At 35.7% G+C, this 14041-nt stretch overlaps 1 protein-coding gene across 3 annotated transcripts; it reads left to right on the top strand.

Moving 5' to 3' along the window:
- The first annotated feature begins 897 nt into the window (after nt 1-897).
- On the top strand, nt 898-13571 carry LOC137495366 (polymeric immunoglobulin receptor-like). 3 transcript variants are annotated; one of them, XM_073908269.1, is made up of 11 exons: nt 898-1163; nt 1368-1682; nt 2538-2870; nt 4994-5299; nt 6109-6414; nt 6492-6791; nt 7899-8207; nt 10248-10283; nt 10392-10487; nt 10679-10734; nt 12753-13571. In XM_073908269.1, exons 1-11 carry the CDS (start codon nt 1118-1120, stop codon nt 12945-12947), a joined length of 2298 nt encoding a protein of 765 aa, XP_073764370.1. In that variant the 5' UTR covers nt 898-1117; the 3' UTR covers nt 12948-13571. The 3 variants fall into 3 exon arrangements, with proteins under 3 accessions (XP_073764370.1, XP_073764375.1, XP_068077072.2); XM_073908274.1 differs by having other exon boundaries at nt 10688-10734; nt 12753-13143; XM_068220971.2 differs by lacking the exon at nt 10392-10487 and having other exon boundaries at nt 10248-10301; nt 12753-13533.
- Nucleotides 13572-14041: the final 470 nt, after the last annotated feature.

The raw sequence follows: 14041 nt of genomic DNA, 5'->3' as shown, positions 1-14041 counted from the left end.
GAACACAATGTTCACAGCAAAAGTCTATTCTTGGTTTAATGTTGGAGACCACCACTTGGAGATCATCCTCCAAGTTCAGTCGCCTGTATTTATTTTTAATGCAATTGAGTGCCATAAAGATGTCAGAAAGTTTTGACTGGTGCTGTAAAATCAATCTGGTGCAAATAACGCTATTGCTGTGGGGATAATCTAAAGCCCGAGTTGCAATCCATTCATTCATTTATTTTCTTGTCGGCTTAGTCCCTTTAATAATCCAGGGTCGCCACAGCGGAATGAACTGCCAACTTTTCCAGCAAGTTTTTTACACAGTGGATGCCCTTCCAGCCGCAACCCACCTCTGGGAAACATCCACACACACATTCACACACACTCATACACAATTTAGCCTACCCAATTCACCTGTACCGCATGTGTTTGGACTGTGAGGGAAACCGGAGCACCCAGAGGAAACCCACGCGAAGGCAGGGAGAACATGCAAACTCCACACAGAAACGCCAACTGAGCCGAGGTTCGAACCAGCGACCTTCTTGCTGTGAGGTGACAACACTACCTACTGCGCCACTGCCTCGCCCGAGTTGCAATCCAATGAAGAAAAAAAAAAAAAAAAAAAACTGATGGCTTTTTATGAGCATGTTGTATTTTTAAGATAACACATTTTTTTTATCTTCTGGATGTTATGGATAAAAATACAGTAATATTAATAAATTTTTAAAATTAATAATGTTTTTGGATATAGGAATAGGGCTTGAGCATAAGCTTTTGTGTTTAATGATTTAAGAAAATGGAGCAAGGGTTCAGAAATTTAGTTTTAACAATCGAGAAAAACTGTAACGCGTCATCTGTATTTGCATGCAATGTTTCTCTGCAAGTCTTTGACACATTTCACAGCACATGCTCACAGTACAAATGGGTGAAACCGTTATAGAGAATCAGAAAGTAGAATCGTGAGAAAGGGGAAGTGTAAATGTGAAGCTGACCAACGGATGATGTGCGTATTTCATGCATTTGACTAATCCTTCCATCTGAAGTCATTTGCATTGTTTTTAAAGAAAACTTTTCATCCATTCTTGGATTTGTTTTATTCTCTGAATATCCACAAGACAAAAGTGAATCTGGAATGAGGTCTGCATTCACCATCTTCATCACTCTCTTTCTGATCTCAGGTCAGTTTTTCAATGGTTAGTCTGATCAACTAATATATATATATATATGTATATATATATATATATATATATATATATATATATATATATATATATATATATATATATATATATATATATATATATATAAACCTAATATATTATTTAATATGAGCCGATTGATTGAATACAATAGCCCTGAGTTATTAGACTTGTGTTTGGCAGGTCAGGGACTTTGCTTTAAAGTGCACGGATGTACTGGAGGGAGTTTACTCTTCAAGTGCATGTACTCGAACCAGAAGTCATCTGATGTGGAGAATGATGGGGCATACTTTAGCAGAGATAATCCCTATAAGATGGTGATCAATACAAAGATTCAGAGTTGCTGGAGTCATAATGGCAGATTCGCTGTGTATGATGATGAAATCAGGAAATTCATCTTGGTGCTCATCAAGAACCTCAGCAGAGAGGATGATGGCACATATACATGTGGACACGATCATAAATGGAATCATAATGTAGAATTAGTGGTGAAGAGCGGTATGTACTGTACTTTTCTTACAATAATTAATCATATCATCATATTTATTATAGCATATTTAGGTATCCCTTTATTTAGATGGGCCCTTTAACAAATTTAGTTTATTATCAGTTACATAGCAGCTAATGGTTGGAGTGATTAATGACTCTCATTGAGTGTTATAAAACTGTCTGCTTATCTGCTTTTTGGAATATATGTTGCTTATTGTTTAAATTATGTAATTTGTAAAGTTTTTAATTTGAATTTTATATATATATATATATATATATATATATATATATATATATATATATATATATATATATATATATATATATATATATATGTTTTGTCTACATACTAAGTTAAGATGTTACGCTTGAATGAAAAGAAAAAAGAAACATTAATTGTAACATATTTTACATTTTTGGAGCATATTTTTGCAAGCCTGTCAGTTATGTGCTTTTTAAGTTTAAAGTATAAAACAAAAAAACAAATTAATTACCGAGCATAAATGAGCCCCTTGTTAAATTTTAAATAAGTTAAATAAGTACTTCATTAAAAAAAACATTCAGAAATATTTGGAAAAACTCTCTGCCTTTATCCAGTTCATAATTATAAGCTAATAAAAATATAACTCAAAGTCATTAGATCAAATTACACATTACAGTGTGAGCTTAATGTCATTTTTCTTTGCATGCTTATCACTTTATGTGTGTTTTTGCATCAGCATGTGTTGATGGCAGAACTGCAGCTCTAACTATAACCCTAGAAAAGCCTGAACAGACAAAAATAAATCCATCATTCTCCAGAGAGAATCTGTAACATTTCAATATTCTGTGCACATTTTAAAGTTTTGTTGAAACTATTTTTAGAGTCTAGTTGTGGGACATCTGTTATTCAAGCTTCGTATGCTGGACAAGAGACTACTATCATCTGTAAATATCAAGACAAGTTTAAAAAAAGCACCAAAGTCTTCTACACGCTGAATGGAGATCCAGTCCACATGCTGAACAGCAGCTCACAATCATCTGTGAAGAGGTTCAGTCTGTCTGACAGTCATAAAGATCATTTTAATGTCACCATTAGCAGCGTTTCTGCAGAAGATGATGGAGATTATTTATGTGGAGTGGAGAGATCAGATGATCAGCGTTCATCATCAATCACTCACATTACCTTCATTCAAAAGATTCATCTGAATGTTACTAGTGAGTTTACCTTATTATAATGTGACCCTGGAGCACAAAACCAGTCTTGCATTGCATATATATATAAAACCCCGCCGGTCCTACACCCAACTCTCTCTGAGCTAAGATCGAAACGGCGACCTTTCGCTTGGGAGTCTGTTGCTCTAACAAGGAGGTTAAAGACCATGACGTCTAGCGTCCGTCACTAGAGCACCTTTAGAGGTCACAGGAGTGAGGTTTACCTGCACAGCACTTACTAGCTGGCCTCCATTACACACACAAACATATGTATATATATTGACATATATTGACAAAAAAGCATTTGAATATTAAGAAAATATCTCAAACTGAATTGCAGTTAGAACAAATCTGTTTATTTAGATAATCTATAAGAGAAAGTCAGTGAGAAATTATTTCCTCGAAGACTCCCAGTCAGATTTAAAAATGTGCCGAGCCAGAATAAACAGGACCACGGACACAAGTGAAAACGAGCAAGTAAAACAAGCAACACAAACATGGCATGAAGTAGAGACACGGAGCAAGTTTCAAAGGAAAGTGCAAATAAGCAACAGGTAGCAAACATTAAGCTAATAAGTGAAAACAGATTAAAACTGATGATGGGTAGTGAGCTGTAACTCAAAGGAAGAGGGAAACAGAAGGTGAGTCTAGTGTGGTGACAGTCCCACCTCCCTCAGGAATGCCCCCTGAAGATCCAAGAAGACTCACCATGACCTTGGTGAAAGTGATTAATGAAAGAGAAGTCCAGAATGTCCCAAGCCATAATCCAACATCTCTCCTCTGGACTATAGCCCTTCCAGTCTACCAGGTATTGATTATCTCTACCTCAACTCCTAACATCCAGGAGTTTACACACAGTGCACGTTACAGACCTCTCTATGAGTCTTGTAGTCAAAGGAGCAGAGGTCTAGGGTTGAAGACGAGGGTGAATGACAAGTTTGATTTTTAGAAACAAGGAAAACAGAGTGGATGTTCTTAAACTGGGAACTTAATTTGAGTCGAACCAACATCAAGCTGAGCAATGTGATGGAAAACAATCCAATAAATGTGGGTCCCAATTTGCATGAGGGAAGTCTGAGAGGAATGTCCTGGGTAGACAACCAAACCTAAGGATTATACACACATATAGAGGTGGCACAGAACAGTGATCATCCGCAGATGCCTTGTTCTGATCACCAGTAAAGGAGGGCTTCTCTTGCAATTCTTGAAGTGTGGAATCATCTCTGAACAAACAAATGTATGGATAGGTTTGCAGTTGCCCCCAGCTGAGCAAAATATATTAATATAGAATATAAATTGGGCACCCTGCTCTGAAACCATGTCCTTTGGAGGCCATGGATATGGAAGACGTGGTCCAGGACAACAGTCTTCTCTGTAATTTTTGGAGGGTGAATGAAATGTGCCACCTTTAAGAACCTGTCCAGGACAACAGCATTGTCACCAGACGGGGGTAGTCCAGTCTCAAATTCTGTCCCTATATGGGATCAGAGTTGCATAGGGACAGACAGCTGCTAGAGTAGCCCTGCAGGGGTTTAATTGAAGCCTTTAGCCACTGCACGGATCAGACAAGCCAACACAAATTCATCAGTGTCCCACACCATGGATGGCCACCAGAACCATTGCTTATTTAACCTATAGGTACTTACAGTGACAGGCTAGTTCACATGAGTGACACCACTGAAGTATCTAAGTTTGGACCAATTCGGAATAGCAGACTCCTAGGGCACTTGACATGCATGAGAACAGTATGAGCCTAACAGACTTCAGATTCCACTCCTCAGGTGACCGCTGCCACCACACATTCAGGTGGGAGAATGATGGCTGGAAGAGTGGATCTGGGGTCTACTTCACAGACATGTGAGAGGATGTTGGCCTGACCAATCTTGGACTCTGGGCGATACGAATTGTGAAAATCGAAATGCCAATCGGTCTGTTTGGTGAACAGAATATATTATAAATTCTTATGATCAGTCTAAACTATGAAGGGAACGCTTCAATTTCCAAAAATATACACTTATGGTGGGTTTTGTGGTCCAGGGTTATATATGAGAAATCATTCTTTAAAAAAGAAATAAAAAAATCTTCTAATAAAGTAATAAATTAACAAATAAAATCTGATTCTGCAGATAAAATAACTTCAGTCCAGGTTCAAGCCTACATCGGTAGAATAGTCTTCATCAAGTGTAAATTTCCCCAAAAAATCAAAGAAAACAAGAAATTCTTCATGAGAGCTGAATCACAGAAGATCATGTTGGATGAACAGAATCAGTGGATCCATCATGATAACGTGCACATGTATGACAACACCACTGAAGGACATCTAAAGGTTTTTATCAGTGATTTATCAGCGGCAAATGAAGGGACGTACAGATGTGGAGTAAACATTGATCAGGATGATCTGTACACTGAGGTCAAGCTGAATGTCAATAAAGGTAAAACACAGGTCATCCAAAAACAGACATTTCCTCAGCTCAACTGGTTCCAAACCTCAATTCCAAAACTCAGTTATATAAGTCAATGGCTATCATTTTTTAACATTCCTAAAAATATCTTCTTTTGTGTTCAACAGAAGAAAGTTGTAAATGTTTGAAACCATATGAGGGAGAGTAAATGATGAGTAAACTTTCACTTTTGTGTCAACTGTGCCTTTAAAGAAATTCATCCTCCATTTGCTGTACTTAAGTCATAGGACAGTTGTGAAATTTGGCACACATATAACAGGCAAACTGAACATTACCCACATTAATGTTGGAGTCGGTAATACAGTCTCTTTATTGCGACAAGGTATTCAACTGAATCAAACTGCAATTTTACTTTATAAACAACTCACTCAAACTCATGTAGTATGAGCTTGAATGAGTTGTTAAATTAAAAATGCCAACCCTAACCAACATTGATCATTGTGAGACCATGGAGGCAAATATTTACTGAAACGCTTTTTGAGAACCGCAGACATTCTTATATAGCACATTGGTATCAAGTCCACAATGAGCCAGCCAATATGAATGAATATCAAAGTGAATTCAAGCATTACCTGAAAGTACATGCAGAATTTCCGTAGCTTTCACGAAATTATAATATCTAAATTATAGGCTCATGAAATATCACAAGTTCATTAGATTTGACAACTTACAAAGTTTCTCCAATTCTCAAAATGTGTAATACTGTTTTGATTCTGGAGATTTTTTTAGTTGGGTAAAATGTTTGTTATTGCATATTCTTTCATTGTTTTTGTGTACAGCTGGTGATTTTCATTCATCAAGCGAAGCGGCTTTCATTGGCGAAAGTGTGAAACTCACCTGTATTCACCGTGAAAAGAACACCGTCAACCACATCTGCAAAGAAAACCATGACAAGATATGTCAGAACATTGTTTCATCTAACAAGGGACGCGTTCAGATTTCTGACAGCACAGATGGAGTTTTCACAGTGAGCATCAGTAATGTGAGTGTCAGAGATGCTGGAGTTTACTGGTGTGGAGCAAAAACCAGAGACACACATCTGACCTTCATCTCCCTGACCACTAAACTGGAACTAACCTTAACTAGTGAGTCGAGAATGCATAAGCCATGTAATAGAACAATGCATGTACATAGCATATTAATAGTTTGCATTCATCATTAGTGCAGCCAGTGATGGGACGTGAAGGAGATTCAGCTGAGATCAGATGCCCTAACGAAGATCACAACTTAAGTGAAATAAAATATTTCTACAAAGGAAAGTGCTTTACTCAAGAAGTGCCTATCATTCGATCAGATGAAGGTCATATCAAAAGACCACATATTTCAATGAAGGACAACACTGAACTCAACGTCTTCACTGTGAACATCAGCAGCCTGAGAGCAGAGGATGCTGGGATTTACTGCTGTGTGGTGAGAGACATGTTTATCATTTCAACTGAGCTGATGATCATCATGAAAGAAGGTGAGCTTGATTTGTGGGGATAATCTCATTGTTTGTGATTGTCCTGTTATCATATTTAAAGCATTCGTTCACTTTCAGGATATGCATTTTCTGATCATTTACTAGCCTCTTTGTCATTCAATGTATTTCTTTCTTTCTTCAGTCATAAAGAAGGAATGAGTTAAAAGTCATATCTAGAGGAACTAGAGAAAATGATATGCTTTTTTCAACCACAAAGCATCCTAAACTTGTGCAATATAAATAGCTGTGGTTATTTTTAAAGAGTTTTTGAAAGGTGCAGTAGGTGATTATCTTCAGAAACATGTTTTATTGTTCTGGTTAAAAGTCTCTTTACATTCCAATAGTAATGATTAAAGTTAATGATCTAAATGTTTTTATATGTATTTTTTTATTCTGGGTGAGGCATAAAACAAAAAAATGTTCATCCAATTAAAATTTGTTGGGTCAACAATTCCCATAAATCTGATAAGTAGCTCAAACTTGTAACACTCGTCTTTAAATCAACGGGATACTTTGTCAACAAATGCAGATTTGGACTTCTGTGCACCTCAGTTCATGCAACCAATCTGCAAGCCCACCAGCCAATCTGCCACCCCACCAGCCAATCTGCAAGCCCACCAACCAATCTTCAACCCCACCAACCAATCTGCAAGCCCACCAACCAATCTTCAACCCCACCAACCAATCTGCAAGCCCACCAACCAATCTTCAACCCCACCAACTAATCTGCAACCCCACCAACCAATCTGCCCCCTGACCAACCAATCTGCCACCCCACCAGCCAATCTGCCACCCCACCAGCCAATCTGCCACCCCACCAGCCAATCTGCCACCCCACTAACCAATCAATAAACAAGACATGTCAGTCGTTTGGTTTTGAAAGGGGAAGAACTGTCATTTCAGGAGGTGTGGCTTTGGATGACAGAGGAGGAACTGTTTCAAAGATATTATGCTGAACCTTGAAAAAAATCCTGCATGTTTTCCTACAAAAACATGCATCTATTTATGACTGAAAGAGAACGTTTATGAACATCTTGGATAACAAGAGTGTAAATAAATTATCAGGAAATGCTCATTCTTGAAATGTTTTAATTTTCTGCTCTTCAGTGCCTGTCATTCATAAAGCATCTGTCAGAGGATCTGCGTCCATCAGCTGTAAATGCATCAGGAAACACACACAACACCAGAGGTTTTTCTGCAAGGGAAACCAGCCGAATATCTGTGTCCATGCTGGAGTTCTTGTTTCATTTAATAAGCCAGCAAATAGCCGATTCTCTCTGACTGACGAATGCTCTGCTGGAGTTTTCACAGTGAACATCAGCCAGCTGACAGAGGAGGATTCTGGGAAATACTGGTGTGGAGAGGAGAGTTCTGGCTCATTCCTGTTCACTGAAGTCCATCTAAATGTCAACACAGGTAAAACACTTTTCAACTTAGCTACTGAGGTGGTCATTTGTTTAATAATAACTTTGTTATCCCTCATGTGCTGTTGTGGAGGTTTTCATCCACTCTGGGGTGATTTTGAGTTTGAGTTTAATTTGGCCATAACTTTTTCTGTGTTTCATTTAGCAGAATGATTTCTGCTGACAAATCTTATTTTGACACATATTTTAACTATTAACTTGATACGCTCCGCAAATTTACTACCCTTTCGTTATGTACAAACTGAATTAAACTGCTGTTAAAAATGCATCAGATACATTTAAAAATTTTTTTTTTTTGCATAAATCTGTTAATCGACCTCATTACTGATCAAAACTGCTAAATGTTTTTAAAAATCACCGAATTTTAACTCTTTAATTGGCAAAATTATAAATGATGTCACTGATATGGTGAAAAAAACACAAAATGATGCATTTTCAACATAAAAAGTAATTATGGACTGGATTTTTAGATTTTTTTTTAATCTTGAACATGTAAAACAACATTGCCTTTGATGCATTGTTAGAGTTTCATTTTTTTCTCCCTAATTCACTGTTGGTGGCTGTTTTTGCCCCCTTGACTTCCCCATGGACCAGTTGGCACTATTAACCCTTTAGATAGGCCTGTGCAAAAAAAAACTTAGTTTCTGGATTCTATATAGACTATAACAGCAAATTAAAGCATGTGTGAGAGTGTGAGAGTGACCTTTATGCACTTACCTTGATGTGTATGAGAAAATCTAATTATGCATCTCAGCTCTCAGAACTACATGGAGTAAACAAATACAAAGACTGTGTATTTATGCACCATCAAATGTGCTTATAATGGAAGTCAATGAGACAAAAACAGCCAACAACAGTAAATTTGGGAGAAAAAAATTAAAATCTAACGTCATTTTGTGTTTTTTTTTTGACCAAATTAGTGATGTAATTTTTGAATTTGGCAATTAAAGAGTTAAAATCCTGTAACTTTTCTAATCAAGGACTAAGGATGATTTACAGATTTATGCAAAACAAGATTTAAAAAATATTATATAAATTATATTTAAAAAATAATTATGAAAAAAATATTTATCTGATGCATTTTTACAGCAGTTCAATTCATTGGATGTTTTCATCCCGAACATAAGGGTGCACAAGGGTTAAAATAAAACCCATATAATTTTAGTACCCTGTTATCATATCTTGTGACCAAATTGTTTAAACGCTCTTGAAATTCTCACACAGACACGGGCATTAAAACACATTCATTCATTCATTGATTTTCCTTCAGCTTAGTCCCTTTATTCATCAGAGGTCGCCACAGCAGAATGAACCACCAACTATTCGAGCATGTTTTACACAGCAGATGCATTTCCAGCTGCAACCCAGTACTGGGAAAAACCCACACACTCATTCACTCACACACACTCACACCCACACACACACACACACACACACACACACACACACACACACACACACACTACGACCAATTTAGTTGATCAGTTCCCCTATAGCGCATGTGTTTGGACTGTGGGGGAAACAGGAGCACCCGGAGGAAACCCACGCCAACTCAAGGAGAACATGCAAACTCCACATAGAAATGACTACTGACCCAGCCGAGACTCGAACCAGCGACCTTCTTGCTGTGAGGTGAAAGTGTTAACCACTGAGCTACCGTGTCGCCCATTAAAACACATGCAAATGAGAATTTATTCCCCAAACTAAACTCTGCCATTAAACACATGCATTCTGATTCTCAACTATGATCGTTTATTAATTCTGTGTTTTGTGCGACAATTCAAAAAAGCACATTGCAGTGCTGCTCAGATGTGTGCATTATTATAATAGTTGTGCAATATTACTACTAATGTGCAGTACTGTATGGTTATAAACCTGGAAAGCTGTTTTGAAACCACAAAAAAAGTCTAAAAGCACCATATACCATAACAGGGACATGAAAGTACTCTGACAAAGATAATTTTATAATATTGTTGCATCATTTTTAGTGCTTTGACTGCTGCTGTCATTATGTATTATTGTTTATTTTCAGAAACAAACATGCCAGACCCCAACAGTGCAAACTCTGGTAAGATCCATCAACTCAGTGTCATTTTAAATTAATTGACTTGAAGATAAGTGGGGTTTATTGTGTATACATATTCACAATATATAATCCATAACTGTGTGATTTCAGAGTTTTCTGTGATAGTTGTGGTTTCTGTGTGTTTGATCCTGATCGCTGGGTGTTTACTGCTTTTGTTTTTCAAAAAGAAATACTACAGTAAACAAGGTGAGAAACTCTCACACACACACACACACACACACACACACACACACACACACACACACACACACACACACACACACACACACACACACACACACACACACACGCACACACACACACATTTTGTAAATTTGTGTTTGATGCCCTCTGGTGGCCAGAAGTATGTATTTTCTGAATCTCGTATGTTTGTCTAGTTCGTACAGGCATCACTTCATCAGCAGACAGAAGACAGACTGCAGATCATGAAACTGTGAGTTGATAATCTATATCATAGAGTATTACAATGTGAAATAAGTTGCACGATAAAAAATGTCAATAGTATAGAAATATGTAACCTGGTTAACAGCAAGTTTCTTTAATATAAGTGAATGAGTTTCCAACATGACACTTTGCTTTTTACTGTACCTTGGTTTTTATTTGCTTTTTTTTATTTGTTGGCATTACTCTGGTTCTTTTTAGATTTTCCTTCTCATCAGTGATGTGCATAAGAGTTTTAGGTAACACTTTATAATAACTACACACTATGAATCATGTATTAAGCATTAGCATAGTGAATTTGATAAGCATTAACTCTACATTAATAAACGTTAGTAAGCCGTTTATAAGTGCATCTACAAATGCTTTATTTTTGACTTACAGCCACATTTATAATCTGCTTAATAATTGTACTTTGATATTTTGTGACTGGTTGATTTTTCATTACTTAATTAAGCGTTGCATTATTACCAAATCATTTGTATTTAATAGTAGCTGGTTATTTTTTAAGATAATTCAGAATGCGTAGGTAAATGATTAATAAAGTATTGAAATCAACATTTATATATTATTATTCAGGCATATACTAATAGTTACTTTGTATTTTAATAAATGCTTTATTAACACAATTTCATCTAGTCGTGTGAGCTAATCTAGAACTAGTTATGCTTTATAAATCCTTAAAAATGACAATTAAAGGTTCAGTATCAAACAATAATCTTTGCAATCTTATCTGAAAAGTTTAATTACTGTAAAGTTTAAACATTGCTGAATACCAATAGTGTCAAAATACAACATAAAACTGGATAAAACAACAATATAATAATTTACAATATAATAGGATGCAATGTTTAAACTGTGCAGTAGTTTTATTTTAGATAAGGTTGCAAAGATTGATTTCATTGGTGTATCTTCAAATGAATGTAAATGAATAAAGTTGTATATTTTCTTTTTTCCTGTTTAGAAAAGAATTGAGCCATGAATAGTCATTTATCAGGGATTTATAAAGCATAAATAGTCCTCACTTTAGATTAGCTCACACAACTGGATGTTAAGTTAACATACGATACAAGTTAAGTTAATAAAGCATTTATTATCATACAAATTTACTATTAATACATGCCTGAATAATACAAATTATACATGTTAATTTGAATAGTTTGATAATCACTTACTAACTCATTCTGAAAGATCTCAAAAAAAAAAAAAAAAAACACCAACTATGCTTAAATAACTGCTCTGTAAAAATGCAATACTTAATTTAGTAATGAAAAATAAATAATTAACAAGATATGAAACTACATTTATTAAGCACATTATAACTGTGGTTTTAACTCAAGAGTACAGCATTTGTAATTGCAGTTTTAAACTTCTTACTAACTTATTAATGTATTAAGTTAGTTAATGCTTCACAGATAATGAATTCACGATTTGCTAATGCTTAACAAATGGTCATAGTGTGTAGCTATTATAACGTGTTACCAAGTGTTATGTTACACCTACTGTAGATCATGTTTACTCCATTACTTTAATTTTATGTGTGCTACCATGATGGTGTTTAGTAGTTGTGTGAAAACAATGTGCTTCTCTGCTTGTGGGTAAAATTGTTTGAGGTGAGCATTGGTTTATCACATGACATTCTCATCTCTATATGTTAATAGTTGTGTTAACATGCGTGTCTGGTTAACAAAGGATATGATGTGTAGATGTTATACTTCAAAACACTGCTATATTAAACACTAAATTAATGAAATATGGAAGTTTACTGTAAAAATTTGAAATCCCTTTTATGGTTTGTATTATTTTTAATGATGAAATACCAGCAACCACAGCTGCCATTTCTTTATCGTGAAGGTTTTTTTTAATCTGCTTAATTTTTAATCAACTCTAATTGCATCAGTCAAATGGATTTAAAATTTTAAGTTAAACTTTGTACAACAACAACAAAAATAGATGAAACTGGTGAACTTGAATAAAAGCTAGAGTTCATGTTGGGTGATTTATTTCCTACAGGATCAAGAAGAGATTCAAGACTCATCTCCACTCTATTCAGTCCAGTTACCCACAATCCCCTCTGATGGGCTTCTGTATGCATCCGTCAGTTTTCAGAAGCATGGAGAGTCTCTCGTTGAAGCTGCAGTTGCCTTCAATAAAGACGAGACTCACTGTGACTATGCATCTGTCAACCACAGACTCACACATAACTAACTTTCCCAAGCCAACATACTGTTATTCTATTTAAACATATCATCATTATTATTATTATTGTTATTATTATTTCATCTTCTCCTCCTAGGCTTTAATGCTACACGCCCCAAATTGGGCCAAAAGCTATGTTCTGCATTACAGTTTGTTGCTATGTGTCTTTTCAGAGTTGCTGTTTTACTATAAATATTTTTTAAGTATTCATTCATTCATTCATTTATTCATTCATTCATCATCCCTTTATTAATCCAGGGTCGCCACAGCAGAATGAACCACCAACTTATCCAGCACGTTTTTACGCAGCGGATGCCCTTCCAGCCGCAACCCAACTCTGGGAAACATCCACACACACTCATTCACACTAGTACACTACAGACAATTTAGCCTACCTAATTCACCTGTACCACATTTTTTTTGGAAAGTGGGGGAAAGCGGAGCACCCGGAGGAAACTGTTTGTATTGTGAAGTCCTAGTTGGGAAACTGCATTTTAAGCTCAGCCTAGAGACTTCCTTATTGTCCAGATAACTGAATGTTTGGAAAATGTATTGGTATGCTGTCTGAATAAGATTTGACTTTTTGGATATCATCATTATGAAGTCCTTAAATCAACGCAAAGTAGATCAACATATTTCAACGCACTAAATGTTTTTTGTGACTAGCTTATTTTTTCTATGCATATATATATATATATATATATATATATATATATATATATATATATATATATATATATATATATATATATATATATATTATTTTTTAGATAGAAAATATATTGAATTAAAGAATAATGTACCGAAATTAAAGTTAATGGGTGAGTGTAGCGGAGACCAGCTAGTGAAGTGATGTGCAGGTAAACTTCACTCTTAGCTAGAAGCCATGGTTTTTAGCCTCCTTGGTAGAGCAACCAATTCCCATGTGGAAAATCATCGATTCGATAGCAGCTCCAAGTGGGTTGGGTGGTGTAGGACCAGTGGGGTTACATAAGCATCAGAAAATGTTGTAATGCGAGATTTCGTTAAAGATCATTAAAGATTACTGTTACAAGCTCAAAGCTTTTGTAAAATATAATCAACAATTTATATATTAATAATAA

Source organism: Danio rerio, chromosome 1 (assembly GCF_049306965.1).
Source record: "Danio rerio strain Tuebingen ecotype United States chromosome 1, GRCz12tu, whole genome shotgun sequence".
Classification (NCBI taxonomy): domain Eukaryota; kingdom Metazoa; phylum Chordata; class Actinopteri; order Cypriniformes; family Danionidae; genus Danio; species Danio rerio.
The sequence above is the reverse complement of the archived record's forward strand: the minus strand, read 5'-3'. Positions and strand labels throughout refer to the sequence as shown.